The sequence below is a fragment of the Mchenga conophoros genome, linkage group LG20 (genome assembly GCF_057382185.1).
Source record: "Mchenga conophoros isolate Kocher_MC1m ecotype Shallow Benthic linkage group LG20, M_conophoros_male_GT1.1, whole genome shotgun sequence".
NCBI lineage: Eukaryota > Metazoa > Chordata > Actinopteri > Cichliformes > Cichlidae > Mchenga > Mchenga conophoros.
The window spans coordinates 8,475,320-8,491,399 of record NC_140545.1 but is presented as its reverse complement, the minus strand read 5'-3'; the positions used below and the strand labels follow the sequence as shown (position 1 = coordinate 8,491,399).

General features: G+C 40.4%; 1 protein-coding gene across 3 annotated transcripts in view; it reads left to right on the top strand.

The window, feature by feature from the left end:
- Positions 1–16,080, top strand: part of celsr3 (cadherin, EGF LAG seven-pass G-type receptor 3) — a 119,958-nt gene that overhangs the window by 84,602 nt on the left and 19,276 nt on the right. For all 3 annotated transcript variants that reach the window (XM_085259583.1, XM_085259584.1, XM_085259582.1), the window contains 9 exons: positions 480–663; positions 1,740–1,841; positions 1,944–2,038; positions 2,407–2,616; positions 7,741–7,939; positions 11,650–11,838; positions 11,925–12,117; positions 12,926–13,093; positions 15,336–15,462. In XM_085259583.1, coding sequence (XP_085115709.1) covers positions 480–663; positions 1,740–1,841; positions 1,944–2,038; positions 2,407–2,616; positions 7,741–7,939; positions 11,650–11,838; positions 11,925–12,117; positions 12,926–13,093; positions 15,336–15,462 — 1,467 coding nt within the window. The remainder of the gene's footprint in view (positions 1–479; positions 664–1,739; positions 1,842–1,943; positions 2,039–2,406; positions 2,617–7,740; positions 7,940–11,649; positions 11,839–11,924; positions 12,118–12,925; positions 13,094–15,335; positions 15,463–16,080) is intronic.

The window sequence follows — 16,080 nt, the reverse complement described above, 5'->3', positions numbered from 1 at the left end:
TGTTATGTCTTTTGAAATGTGTTGGTTTCAGAGGTAAAGAGCCAGCTTTTGTTTTAAAGGTGAACATTCTTACTTCCAAGTTCCACTACCACTTGATGGTACACAGACAATTCAGCGTCTTCCAGACTTGGAAGACAACAGACAACTTTGGCAATCTGCTAGCGATCAAAGCAATCACAAGAAAGTTTTGGTGCTGTAACAACCTGCAAACACTTGCCACAAATTGTTTCTAGAGACCAGGCGGGTTGTCATCTCTAGTGGTGTGTGAGGCAAAGGCATCAATATCCTCTGTATTCTCAAGCTGTGCAAACTAAATCATCAACTGTAATGTATTGATTGATGCTCTTCAACTCTCTCTTATACATGGCTCCCCATCTGATTCGCTGTATAAATCTCACAGTCATGCACGCTGATGTAATTGTAACACGCTGATAGTTTGTATGGTTGAGACTCATGTGTCCGTCCATGTGTATATTCAGGAGTTCCACTTCCGTCCGCGAAACTCGGACACCTGCCTGCCGTGCGACTGCTACCCAGTGGGGTCCTTCTCGCGGGCATGCGACCCAGAGTCAGGACAGTGTCAGTGCAGGCCTGGCGTAATTGGTCGTCAGTGCAACTCGTGTGACAACCCTTTTGCTGAGGTCACAAACTCAGGCTGTGAAGGTGAGAAAAAGAAGCAGGTCAACTGAGTTTGTGTTTGTTTATTTTTAGCTTATTTTCTTTAAAAGAAATAAGAAAGAAAAAGAAGCAAGCACCAGCGGGGGCTCTGAACTGTGTGTGTGTGTTTATTGTCATATTTTTGCATCTCACTGTTGCCTGTTGAGATTACTCCTGTTTACACAACAGGGGGCTACATCATTCATTCATTCATCTGCTGATGTGAAGCTCCGTATCATATCTGAGGCGTCACCGCTTGCGGGTGAAAAAAATCAAATAAATAAATAAAAAAACTTCAGTAATTCTAAAAACTGCCTGAAGGCAATATTAGTGTGAGGGAGTGAATCACTCGTAGAAAACGATTTGCTTTATGTTAAAAGTGTGTCACTGTCACAGCTCCATTGATAAAAACAAAGTAAATGAAAAAATCAGCTGCTTTTGTTCCAAGTTGGATTTAGTATTAAACCTTCTCTGCGAAGTCGTAGTTCCCAAAACTTGTCAAAACAATTTCATCATCCGTGTATCTTTTGTGGGACTGTCAGTAGACTGGTGGCAAACTCCAGATGACTTTAAACAAGGTGTATATTTTTTAGGATGGGTTCAAAAGCCTTCAGACTAAATCATCTGTAGAGACAAAGACATGTGAATGACAATAATGAGCCACTTCTGAGCTTTTACCCTATTTACCTTCTATTGTGTAATCACAGGATTCCTGTTTCTCCGCTGTTCCATCTTTTTAAAAATGGTCATGTTTGTCAAGTCTCTGCCTGAGCCCAGAGACACAAAGAAACTGTTAATTATAGTCATCGTCTATTTAACAGCTTCCAGTTGATTCTCTCTCCCTTTTTCCCCTGTTCTGTGCAGCTTTGTCAGTTCCAGCGTCTCCACTTGTAATTACTTCTTTTAGTGAGACGCTGCTGTTTTATTCTCTCACAATCATTTTCATTTTTTTCTCCGCAAGTCAAAAGAAAAACTTAAAAAAAAAAAAAGTATTTACATTGTGAGTCATATTTTGTCATGATTTTAAATGGAAAAGGTTGTTGAGCTGATAAGGATTTTAATTGGTGTTCTCTCTCCCGCAGTCATTTATGATGGTTGTCCAAAGACCATTACTCAGGGGATCTGGTGGCCGCGCACCAAGTTCAACCTGCCTGCCGCGGTGCCCTGCCCCAAAGGCTCTGTCGGTCCGTATACATTAACACAAATGCATTCAAACACATTGATTTTTCATACCAAATCATTGTGAGGAGACATTTTAAAAAAATTCATGTTTCTCCTCTTTGCAGGTGCTGCCATTAGACACTGTGATGCCGAGAGAGGCTGGTTGGAGCCGGACCTTTGCAACTGCACTTCACCTCCGTTTGTGGAGCTCAGTGCTGCTGTACGTAGACCACTAATGACAGTAATACAATAACTAATTCACTTTTTAACTCCATTAAAAGTTTGTTCTGAACATCTAAAATCTAAATTTCTCCTGCAGGAATATTTCAATTAAGTTTTTAATTTAATTTAATTTATTTTTAAACAGTAACAGGAACCAATATTTTTAATATGCAGCTAGAACGCTTTCTCAGAGATTTCCAGTTTAATTCCTGTCTTGAAGGAATTCTTCAGTCTGAAAATTATTCAAGGACAGATTTGCCTGTTGGACAGACAGCTGAAATGCTCACGCATGCAAATATGTCATCTGGCATTAAATCTCTTCATTCATTCAATAAATATTTTTCCTGCGTCTGGATGTTTGTGTAGCTCGATTCCCTGGAGCGCAACGAGACAGAGCTGAACACCATCATGGAGAAGAAGCTTGCCCACCAGCTCCGTGATGTAACCGAGGCTACCACCCGGCTCTATGGCAATGACCTGCAGATAGCTGAGCGGCTGCTGTCACGCCTACTTACATTTGAGACCCAGCAGAGTGGCTTCGGACTCACCGCCACCCAGGACGCGTACTTCAACGAGGTAAAAATGACATATTTTTGAAAATTCCTTTATACGCTCCTGTTAGAGTCTTTACAAAGACACACTCTGCTTGAGTCTGTGTATTTTAGACTGATGTACTTGGGGAGGAGAGATGCGATGAGGATGCAGGTGTTGTGAAAAAAGGAAGACATTTTGCATTAACAAGGGCTGTTTACTGGTTCTTGATGATTCATCCTTTCTGATCTAAATCTAAGTGACGTCATGGAAAAAGTGTGGAAAGCAGCATTCACACAGACGATACAAACAATACAACGAACACCATCATGAGCAGTTCAAGGACAACTTTTAGGTATATTGATAAAATGCTGCATTTAGTGAGCAAAAGCAGGACTGTTTAAAATACAGATGAAGTGCAAGCTGTGAAAGGTTGTTGGAAGAATCCAGGTGTAAAAGTAAGGGGTGTTTTCATGTGTGAAAATCAAGTTTTTCTAAATCTCATTTTATTGGCAGCTTTTATCAGTATGTCAATAGATTTAAGTGTAACTTAACAAGCGGATCACTAAGGAAAGCGTCCAACTAACTACTCTAAATGACCTCGTGAATATGATGCGAAATTATTAATAATATCTGCTCTCTTGGTGCAAAATTAAATATTACAATAAAACATTAAGTTGCGAGTTAAAATCTTTGTGTTACTATACTCCTGCCGCTAGCAACTACAAATCTGCACAGAATCTCCCAGAGGACATAAAATAGCTGCTGTTATTTAAAACTCTAGCTATGATTGATACACTCTACTATTATGGGGTACAGACCCAGTGACTAGATATTACAACGAGATGTCTTTTCTCAGAAATTTGGAAGTAATGTTGCTATGGTGATGCGGTGACAGTAACTCATGAAGTATTGCAGCGCGTCATCTCCGCATATTAACTGACAGGCTCTCGTTTTACCTGATGCCGACGCCTTCAGCTGAGGATGCACCAGCTGACAGGCGATAATTTAAAAATTGTTGGCATTCTGACATAAAGGCGGTAACCAGACATCTCTGTTTTATTTTGCCAGAAATATTTAAGCTTATATATCAAACTCAGCTGACAAGGAATGAGCTGCTCCCATACATCACGAGTAAGTGGCTGAAGAATCCAGGAATGCAGGACCCCTCCTGCTAGCTTCAGCCTTCCAAACTGCTCGCTGACATGAAACTGACAGCTCACTCGCTTATAATACTTTACTGCGGTAGTTACACTTATTGTAATTCATGAGGTGAATTTAAATTGTAATTCCCGCTGGAACATTTTCTCTCCACGTCACTCAAACGGTTGTAAGAGTCGTAAAGTATAATGTGGGATTTCTGCTAGAAACAAGCGATTTTTCTCATGGTTATTAATTGAAACCTCACGACATTTTTCCCTCTTATGTCTTTAACTGATGAGTTGGCTCCTGCTTTTTAATGTTTCAGCCAGGGTGTGATTTATTCACTTTAATTAGGGACCTTAGTGGGCAATAAAAAGATGTATTTCTCTCCAGTACAGTATCCACAGCAGACAGCAGGATGCGATTCATAATTCATGCTAACAGGGAGGATTTTAAGCCACCCGATGGTAACCGTGAGCAGTAGAAAGTGAGTGGTTGTATTTTATTCTCCCGTAGTCTGAGCACAAAATGTCATTTGTGCCTATTTAGATGTTAAAGTTCCGTAATGCAATCCCCCCCAGTGTTTTCCCACTGACATTTGCTTTGTTACTCCACTGATTCTGCATAACGCGCTTGAACTAGTCCAAGTTTAAGGTTCTGGTTTTTTGTTACATCTGAGCCACAAATCTGGTGGCTAGGAGACAGAAAGTGCACGGCAACACAAAGGAGTAAGACTTCATCCTCCCTTCACTTTTCTTTTTATAAAGTTGTCTTAAACCTGTGTATATGAATTTGTTGTGGCACTCAAAAGGTATCTTAGCAAACACAGTCCACACACACACACACACACACACACACACACACACACACAGACAGTTGCTATGGCAACTCAGCAGCAGTATTAATGATGTCCTAGAGTGAGAGAAAACATAAACCTTTTCCTGCCTGTCCCTTCATTTAACCTGACAGTAAATCAGAAACACGGCCATTAGGGCTTCGTGATTGGTTAGCTGGTTTGTAGTGTCACAAAGCCGCTATACGGTGTGTTGCCACATTAGCACATTAATGCCCGGCTCACCTGACTCGTAACTTCGGCTTCTGGCTGTAAAACAGTTGTGCTGCCTGCATCTGGAGGTAATGAGGTAGCTTTTGGTTTATTATGGCATCACTAAAGGGAAGCTACAGTCCGACCTCTTTTTTTTCTTCTAAAGAATAGAAAATTTATATCTGATGATACTTGACACATCATTTTAAACAACAGCAGCTATTAGGCCAAGATGAACAGGTAATGCCTAACACGGTTTCTATAGTAACCTAGCGGCGGTAATAGAGCCCCGTGGCTTCAGCAGAGATGAAGGGAAGCGGGGAGGAAAGTAGAGTTTTCACATCAGGTATGTAGCAGTGAACGAAAGAAGATGAAAACCTTTCATGTTCAAGCTGTGATCAAATCCATCTGAATGCTGCTGTACTGATAGGAGACGGCTGGGGCTCATGTTTTGTCAAGTATGTGACAGCACAGCGACAGAATCTTTAAAATGTACTTGTAGTTTCTCTTAAATGAAGCGAAAGAATCGCTGAAGAGCTGAATTGAAAAAGACAATTTTTCAAAATTGCATGTTGCAAAAAAAAAGATAGCCCCTCTTTCTCTCTCCGTCATCCATGCTGCCTTTGTGAATCTCTCTTTCTGGATTCCCGTCATCCTTGGCCTCTATACTGTTTTACTCTCCTTTTCTTTCCCCCCTTCACCCTCTTTCTTTTCAATAAAGTTTATATGGGCTCTCGCCGGGTCTTGAGCTCAAGAGCCGCCAATTTTCCAATTTTCTAGTTTTCTCTAAGTGCAGGTGGAAGTTTAACTGGGCGTGTTTTCTAAGAGAACAGCAAGCATTTTCATTCAGAGGATAATTTATTCATAGCAGTCAGAATCTCTCACTACATGTGCTGAAACATTTACTGCACAGAGGTCATCTTCAAAAGTAGTTGTAGTCACATACAGGTAATGCTGTACGTGACTCGATAACCTCTAACGGATGATAAGAAGGGAGCACAAAAAACTAGAACAATGCCATTTTTTATGGTACCGTCACATTGTTCATTTTGTCCTTTCTCCCACCCCCAACAATCCTTTTCTTCACTTCATTTTTCCATCTCATCGCAACTTTCCACCTCCCTACCTCTGTGCCTTCTGCATGTGACTTCTCATCTCTCTTATTCTCTCTTTTTTCTCCTCTTTTCACTCACTCATGCACAAATTCTCTTCTTGAATCTTTCTTCATCTCCCCCAACAATTCATGCATTCTTTCTATGCTGCACTGCATGTACTTGTACCTTGTTTGCCTGACGGTTGTGTCATATGTTATTTTTTCCTTTCTTTTCTCCCCAGAGCAATATATTACACTGCAGTACTTTATTAGGTCTGACTGCAAGGGATCCTCCCTGTCTCTCTCTTTCTCTCTTTTCCACTGATATTTCTCTTTGTTCAGCCCTTCGTGCAAGGCTCTGCAGTCCAGACTAATCTCTAAGAGGCCTCCATCCATAGTCACCAATTCTCCGTAAAAAAGCAATGACATGGGAGCACTGACAGTGGTGAAGCTTGTTCTAATTGGGGTCAGGACTTAGCTTGGATTTTTTATCATAGTTGTGCTCAAAGCAGCCAGACAAACGGCGTGACGATGCAGCGTACTTCTCATCTGCTCAACCAGAACCAGATTCTCGTGTTCTGACCTTTAATTCCTCGTTTTTCTCCCACTGTTAAACTTTATTGTCTGAATTGTCTCCCTGTGTGCCTTCGCCGTCTCTTATTTCCTCTATCTTTTGTCTTTCCTTCACAATTTTGTGTTTTATATCAGTATGCAGTTAAATTTGAAATTGTGTTTCATTATTTATCTTAAAAAAACAACAACATTAAAAAAAAACAGTGCTACCAGCACAGGGACACATTTATAGATTTGATTTATGCTGTTATAAAGACATGCAGGTTTTCACACAGTCAGCTTGGCTAAAACTAAACGTGAACCTGCCTGTTTACTATGTTTAATGTAAAGTCTTCAATACTGTAAAACCTTAAATTAGTTTCCTTTATATAACTTAGGTGTAAGGTGTAGGTGTATCAGTATCACTATAACAGTAATTTTGTAGGAATGGGCTATGAATGGTTTTTAAAAATATAGAGAATATAAATTATTTCTTTACAGGAGATCATACAAACAATGTCTTTCAGATGCAATGTGCACCTCACAAAAAAGGAAAGAAAAATAAGAAAATATTAAAATGTTTGTCATAACCCAACCACACGCCAAAAATACAACAATACAAAATGTGTTTATTCAAATAATTATTCATTAATGAAAATATGTTTGGTGCAAACTGAATGTATACCAATCAAATTCCATTAATGTTTCAATGTTTCACATTGTACTTAAGTAAAAAAAAAAAAAAATAATAATAATAATAATTTACTTCTAATCTTGGGCATACCCAGGACATGCTGGAGTGATTTCATCCCCTGGCTGGCCTGGGAAAGCCTTGGTGTTCCCCTGGATAAGTGGAAGAAAATGGATGGATGGATGCATTTTGGGCAAAACATTTTTGAGTGCAGTCTCAGCAGGCTTCAAGTAGTATTCCAGTCATATGCAAACCAACATAATCTGTTCCCTGAAAGTCTCAGAACTACTCCGGTATAACAGAAGTCATCAGAGGATTCAGTGTTGTTAGCAGAAAACACCATAGCTGATTGTCCTCTGGCCACAAGTCAACTTTTATTTGAGTCTTTAACCAGTGTTTAAGCAGCTGTCTGCCTCCGTGTAGGACCAAATAACTTAAATATATATATTTTGTCATCATCCACAGTCTCAGACCGATAATATTTAACATTTTTTAACGGTTGTTATTAACTGTGAAGCTCGTGTGGCCACTGTCCTCGAAGACAGTGCAGCAAAGCACCTCCTAAGAAGCCATGATACTTTTATGGGCTCTTTTTCTGTTTTTATTTCTGCTTTTATTAATTCTTTATCCTTCTGCTGGTGCCAGAACGTCCTGCGAGGCTGCAGTGTGCTGTTGGGTCCGAGCACCTCTGGGCTTTGGCGTACTCTCGCTCAGAGTCAGAACCACATCCCAGGCGGCGGTCCGGGAGCGCTGACGGAGCTACTGGAGCAGTACGCCAAGAATCTGGCTCAGAACATGAAACTCACCTACCTCAACCCGGTGGCGCTGGTTGCTCCCAACATTGGTGAGTTTGGACTGCAGATGCAGACATGCAGACACAATACAATAATTAATCACCGATCACACCCCAAAATTAAACGAGACAGTAATGAAATCTCAATCTTTGCAAATGATATGCTTCAGTTTTCTCACAATACTGTAAATCGCTGCTGTGAAATCAGCGATAATGAGTCATTGTAAAGCATGGGGATGAACAGCACTAATGCGAGTGATGATGATGGCACAGCCAGAATGTTGGCAGCACCACAGAGAGATGGATTTCACACTCCCACTCAGACAGCAGCTAATGCTTTCAGCACATCCACAACCCCCCCCCCCCCCCCCCCCCCCCCCCGAAGCACCGCAGCACTGGCCAACATACAACATACACAAAAAACACATACACGCTGGTGTTTAACATCACTGGACATGCAAAGCTCCTAAGAGTCAAGGTTATTAAAGTTTCATTTAGTTTCTGCCATCCCTTCACTTGTGCTTTTTGCTCTTATCCACATTTTTCTGTCACTTTCACAGTGTCAAAAAATGCTGTTAGATAATCTGCACCGCTTACAACAAGACGAGGTGTTGAAGTGTCAACAGCAGCAGCAGCTTTGGCAGGGATCAAGCCAGTGACAATGAATTTCACACTCGGTTAATGCTCTTAACTGCACACGCCGATTGAATTCCTTCAAAATACTTTACACCCAAAAACTCATCAAAGTTTCCAGCTGCTGAATTTTGCCTCAGCAGCTTCTTCTTGTGTACCTTTGGTCACACAGTCACTGTAATCTCCTCATGACGTACCTTTGTTGGCTAATATTGACTTACCACTTGAACTTCTATATGTTTGTGAATCTTTTTGTTAGTTATACCTGCGTTTGCTCTTGGATTCTTACAAAATCCAGTTATTTAACTCTGAATCGAAGCCAAGGCGACAAGAACAGAGCAGCAGTGAAGGCAACACTAATGAGAAACATGACTGACGCAAATTTTTTCGCTCCAGCAAACACACAAACACGTGGCTGATGCTCCAAGCTAAACGGGTAAAAATGAATAACATGGGAGAGGACGTGGACGAACTTGATGGGTTGTCAGCCTTCGGTTAATTTCGATTTTTGCTGCTTTTGTTGATGATGCTGGCAGTAAAACCCCATATTTGCAATCTCTTACATTTTATTTAACAAATAAACCACTTTACATGAATATTATCGGATAAACTCTCATGCCTCTCACACCAACAGATTGAGTGCTGTTTGCTGGATCAAATGTTTCGTCGTTATTGAACACTCCATGCTGACGTACTTCCACTCTGTGTGCGTGTTTGGGAATTTTTATATTCTCTCGCTACCTAATGATTCACTAATCCATAGGGGAAAAAATATTTTTTAATGACACAGCTAAAAATGACAATTGTTCTATGACTGAATCAAAGAGGAAAAGCTAAACTTAAATAAAACAGATAAATCAAGTAGCTGTATGAGCTGTCTCGTATTACTTTTACTGACTCAAGGTCACACGGGTCTGGCACGCAAGCTGCTTTGATGCTTAATGGCACAGAAGAAGATAAGAGTGCTGGTTGGGGCTGCACGATTATGGCTAAAATGATGATCACAGTCATTTTGTCCAGTATTGCAGTGAATAAACAGAACACTGGTTCAGCATCTTCACATCTCTACAAATCTCTGCACAGAAACAAAATTTTTCCTCCTCATTTCCTTAAATTCAGTGCTGCTCTTTGAAGAAAAAAAAAATTAAACTGTACCAAAACACAAAATTAAATCAAGAGGTCATATTCCTTTTAATCTCTTTAAACTACCATTTGCAGACAAATATCGTTAGCTTCATAGCATAATTGCCTAAGTCATTTGACTAAGTCAATGACTTAGGCACTTATGCTATGAAGCTAACGATATGTGTTTGTACATATACACCATTCATTGTACCTGCATGATGGATGTGAATAAAACTCATATTGCCTTTATAAAATAATTAGGAAAATAGCATATCGTTTGTCCAGTGTGTCGACAATGTTATTGAAGCCTTCGTTACTCTTACTGTCTTCGGCCGTGTTGGTGATTTCAGTTGGTCAGTGTGAGCTGGATGGATGCACAGGCTGCTTTTATGGATGTATGAGCTGATGTTGAATGAGTCGCGTCAGCAACCATTGCCTTGTTTTCTTTGTCCTGCATTCATCATGCTGCAGTTTGCGGTGTTTTTCCAGGGGGTTGAATGTTGATTTGAATTTGAAGTGAAATTTGAATTTCAACGTAGTGTTACTCATGGGTGCATGGAACACCTGTGATTGGCACATACAGACACACTGTCAGGCACTAATTTAGGGGGCGCTTGATTTGCTTTTGCTCTGTATTTTAATTGCCAAAGCAGTGTTAGATGGTCATATATGTCCAAAGTTTGAGATAATGAGGTCAGCATATGTAAAAGTAACCCATCAAGCTTCTGATTCCTCTAATTGCTTGGATTTAATTTTTTTTCCTACTTTTTTTCCTAGTCAGTTAGCTTAATGTTGGAGAATATTCTTGATATAGTTTGTGTACTAAGAGAAACATCACGGGTAGTATTATTAGGAGACAGTTTATCCCATAATGATTTCAGGGTTATTTCCAGGTAATGACCCAGTGTGGGGGTTCTTTTATTATTCTTCTTCTTGATGGATGCATTTTTGTAAACTGGACAAGTTTAAGATGAGACACTTTATTTTGTACACAACAGTGACATGTTTTTTAAGAGGTGTTGTAGAGAGCACAGTGTGTTCAGTTCTGCTCCAGTTAATCAGCCATTGCAAAAAGTAATATGCAGTGTTGGTGGGTTTTTTTAAAACATATTATTTTTGTTAAAAGTAATGCAGTATGTTACTTAATTATTTGCCAGAGCACGTAAAAAGTTACACTACTCATTACATTACTTTCTCCTACACAAAGAAAATTTTAAAACGAACCCAAAGAGACTTCAAAATAATCACCACAGTGAAATATGAGCAGTTATAAATGGAGGCTGTAAGCTGGACTGCCCATCACTGTCTTTGTTACGTGTTGATGATCAGGCTCTGGCTGCTGTACTGGGGTCAGCATGCACTCACGTTTATCACCAGTTTGGGTTCTTGGCTAGCTTTGTGTTAGCGTGCTATTTGTGCAGATGCTTGCAAAAAGCTAAAGTTTTGTAGGCAGTGTAATGCAGTTGTTTGCAAGTAAAAGTAATTTCCATATCTCTGCTGTTAATCACTTCACTGTTTTCCTCCTGCACACGAACTGAAAGGAGCTCATTTTAACGCAAGTGGACAGGATGAAAAAAATGTGTTTGTTTGAGGAGTTTTTCTTCTGTCCATTTGTCCACAGCAATGCATTACATTACTGTGTTACTGAAAAATGTAATACAATTACAGTAACATGTTTCTTTGTGACATGCGACACCCAAAATATGGTGAAATAGGGACCAGTGACATTGGTTTGCTGTGATTGTGACACTTTGTCTTATAAAAGTTACTACAATGAGCATAGCTTAAAATCAGGATATGGACTATCTTTCCACTTTTTAACATACTTTTAAAATCAGAAAGCGAATGCATCACTGCTGCTATCTAAAGTGTAAGATACATGTTATTTTAACCAGTCATATTATGCTAATGTAACAACATAATTACCCTAATTACCCAACATCTGTGGGAATTTCATCCAAAAAATGTTTATATGTGTCTGTTGCTGCATGTTTATTAATCAGTTATGAACCTGGACCGCATGGAGAACCACACCCATGTGCGGAGGCGTTTCCCACGCTACCACACCACCCTGTTTCGTGGTCAGGCTTTGTGGGATCCCTATACTCATGTGATACTGCCCCCTGCTGCCCTGGTGCCACAACGGCAGCGGCTGCATAACTGGAAGGAGAAGGAGAGGACGGAAAAAGAACGTAAGAACAGACACACACACTGAATAAAAACCTTCACAGTGTTTCGGGCTGAACCCAAGAAACATATTCTGACTCAAACTTTTCAGTTTCAGCCTCAGATCCTCAAAACACCGCTTCAGCGCCTGTCAGTATCTCGGCCAATCAGACAGGAGAATACACTGCAGCAAAACATACTGCTGCGTTGCCTGAGCCGCCCATAACCATCGTGATCCTGCTCATTTACCGAAGTCTGGGTGCTGCCCTTCCTCCCAAGTACCACACAGACAGACGAGGAGTGAGGTGGGAATCTGAAACACACTAAAGAAAATCTCATTACTGCAACTCCAAAAACTTCTCGTGATTTATGCTCGTATGTCTTTGATTTGGTGCTAATCAGTCTGCAAAAATTGCTTTTAAATAACGTGAGCATCACATCATTAAATGGGGATCATTATCTTTCAATTCTAGCATCAACATGCCAGGATTTTACATATATATGTGTATAAAAAAGATCCAATGACGATAATTTGTGCTATTGATCATTTAGTCTCCAAAAGTGGGAAAAAAGGTTGAAAAAGATCCATCACTGAAGCCCAAACCCACATCTTCAGGTTGCTTGTTTGTATGCGCAACCATGAAAGACACATATGAAACACGCAACACTGTATCAGATCTTTGCAAGTAGGACATGTTTGGCATCTTTGCTCAATAAATGATTAAAAGAAGTTGTGGCTAATTGAATTCATAGTCATATGAGGAACACTGGTAGGTCAGCAGAGTATCTGCATCAGGACTAATTCCAGCGATCTTTTCTCTGTTTTAATCATCCTGTCTTTACTTTGTTTTCTCTCTTCTTTCCTTCTGCTGTCCCCCACTTCTCCTCTGGGCCTAATTACCGAGTAACAAGCTGTCCACTTCTCAGTTGGTGTCAATAATCAGTCATTTGTGTCTTATCTGGTTTACAAAACACACTCTTCTTTTTTTCGGTTTGTCTCTTTTTTTGGTTACTGTGTCTCTGCCTTTTTTAGCATCCTAACCAGGATATCAAACTCTGCTTTCTGTCTGATCTGGAGGATGTGTTGTAACTTCTGTACTGTCTCTCCTTCAGGCTTCCCAGACATCCAGTAATGAACTCCCCTGTGGTCACTATCTCTGTCTACAACAACCAGACATTTGTGGGCGGACATTTAGAGCAACCCATCTTACTGGAGTTCAAGCTGCTAGAGACGGCCAATCGCAGCAAGCCTCTGTGTGTACAATGGAACCACAGCAGCCCGTGAGTACATAACATGCGATGTTTCGCACTGTATTGATACTGTCGATACTGAAGTCCAGGGTATTGCAGTATGTCACTGCGTGATTAAAAGATACACTACTGTGTAGAGTTTGGAAATATCAAACTGTCATTTTTGAAATTTGCTAAATGCAAATATCTTAAACTTCAGATTTGAAGTTAATATGATGACTTTGGGTTTTGTCTTGTTGGCTTTAAAATATAAAATATATCTTTATTCAGATTTTTCTGCAGACCTCTCACAGAAGGAAAAGTACAGATGTAGTTTTAACAATAAGAATGTGAAGTGTCCACTGTTGTAAGTCAGGATGCACAGGAACAAGAACTAGAAATGGTCTGTCGAACACAGAGGGCTGAATCCAAAGACACCCAGAAAATAAGTAAAAACTTGTGCAGCAGGCTGGTCCATCGTGACAAAATTTCATTGCAGGAACTCAAAATGATATTCAGTAGTTTGTTTGACCCCCGTGTGCTTTGATGTGGGGGGCTGACAATGTTGGGGCATTTTGTAGCTCTGGCAGTTCTCATTCTATTCATTCTATACGTCCTTGCACAAAGGAGCAGATACCGGTCCTGCTGATAGTAACTAGTAACTATAGTAACTCCTGGAATCTCCTCCATGTTCTTGAGACTGTGCTGGAAACACAGCAAACTTTCAGTGGCAATCGCACGTATTGATGAGCCATCCTAGTTGGACTACTTGTGCAACCTCTGTAGGCTCAAGGTATCGCCTCATCCTACCACTAGTGACACTGACTCAAGTCAAATGCAAAAAAAACAAAAATTAAGAAAGAGTCAGAAAATATACCAATATCCTAGAAGTTGAATTAGCCTGATCATATACACTGATTAAAAAGTCTTTAATTTTTTTTAGCAGCACATATAATGAAGCCAATGTAGCCTACTATCTTTACCACAGTAAAAACTACCATACTAAACCATTATAAAAGTAGACGGGAGTGCCTGATCTGCTTTTAAAATACAAGACCACTTTAGCCAAAGGATTATTTCAAATGCTCACTGAACACCTTCTGACGTACACATATTTGACAGAGAAGTCTAATTAGCAACTCAATGCGTTCAGGTATTTAGACGTGGTCAAGATGACCTGCTGAAGTTTAAACTGAGCATTAGACTAGTGAAGAAAGATGATTTAAGTGATTTTGAACCTGGTGTGGTCTTTGGTGCCACATGTCCTGGTCTGAATAATTCAAACTGTTACCTACACAACAGGATGAACTAGGATTTTAATAGAAGATGGTCCAAAAAGGAGAAATATTGAGTTAGCAGCAGTTCTTTGGGTGAAAATGCCTTGAGGTCAGAGGAGAATGGCCAGACTGCTTTGAGCTGACTGGAAGGCAAAGGTAACTGAAATATCCACTCACTGAAAGAAAGGTACACAAAAGAGCATGTCTGAATGCACAGTATGTCCAACCTTGAAGCAGATTTATTTAACCTTTATTTATACAGGTAATCCCATTGAGACTCAATGTCTCATTTAGAAGAGAGGCCGGTTTCAGACAAACAATAAATGGTGGCCTGCGGCAGCAGATGACCACACCCAGTGGGTGCCACTCCTGTCAGCTAAGAACAGAATATTGAAAGGATAGACCCATCTTATAGCCTTGGATCAATGTTTCAGGCTGCTGCTGCTGCTGGTCTAATGGTGTGGGATATAGTCTTTGCACATTTTGGCCCCTTAGTACCAGCTGAGGATAATTTAAACAGCACAACTTTCTTTCAGTAGTGTTGCTCACCACATCCATCCCTTTATGACAACAGTGTATTCATCTTCTGATGGCTGCATCCAGCGGGATCAAATGGCTTTGGGATGCGGTGTAACAGGAGATGTGCAGCTGACAAATCTGCAGCAGCTATGTCAATATGTATGGAAATATTTTTATGTCATATAAAATGCGTGAGCAAAAACTAATCAGAGCAAATAATTTAATTTCACAAGAGCAATTAAATTCCTCGCGTGTAATCTCTGAGGAATGTTTCCAGCACCTTGTTGAATCTGTGCCACAAAGAATTACAGCAGTTCTGAAAACAAAACAGGGGTCCGACCTGGCACTAACAAGGTGTACCTAATAAAGTGTCCACCGAGTGTTGTTTTGAGAGCATGTGACTTCTATTAATTATGAAAAACTGACACATGGACAGCAGCGGGACATCTTTCTTGAAATGTTGCTTATTATTCCTCGTTCCGTCTCTGTCCCTGCAGGTATGAGATGGGAGGTTGCTGGACGGTGAGAGACTGTATGGTGGTGTACAGAAACACGTCTCATGTGCGCTGTCAGTGCCAGAGACTGGGCACCTTTGGCGTGCTGATGGACAGTTCGCAAAGAGAGGTTAGTGATCAGTCAGTCAAGAGCTACTTACTTTTAATCAAGATAAATCAAGATAAGTCTTCATCCTCTCTCGTTCCCTGACCCTTTCTGTAGTAATCAAGCATTTCCCTTAAGTGAACCTTTTACTTCACCATGTCTGCCACTTTGCCCCAACACATTTTTTTTTCATTTAACAGTGTCAGCTGGTAATTGCCCAGTTTGAAGAAGGGGGGAAAAAGGGGAAAAATGTCTACAAATCCTGACTGACATTCAGAAGGCTGAAGAAAGGCCTTGTTACAGTTGTAGAAGATTTTCACAGCTTAATGTAAAACCCCTTACCCACCGCTCCCAAGCATACTAAGTTGAAGATGTGTCAGATCTCGAGAAAGGGAGCGTGTGGAATCAGAAACATCATTGTCTTGACGATTTCCATTTCTCCAAACTGGAAACAGTTATATAAGATTAAGTAATTCATCATCATTAGTCTGGTGGTATGGTGGGGTATCTTATTCTCACTCACTTGAGATGCTGCAGGGAAGCCCAGTTTGCCCAAATGAAATTCTGGTGGTGTCTGCTATGTTTGCCGGCAGCAGAGGCTTCCAGAGGAGGCAAATGCACGTGCTGAATTGATTTTATAAT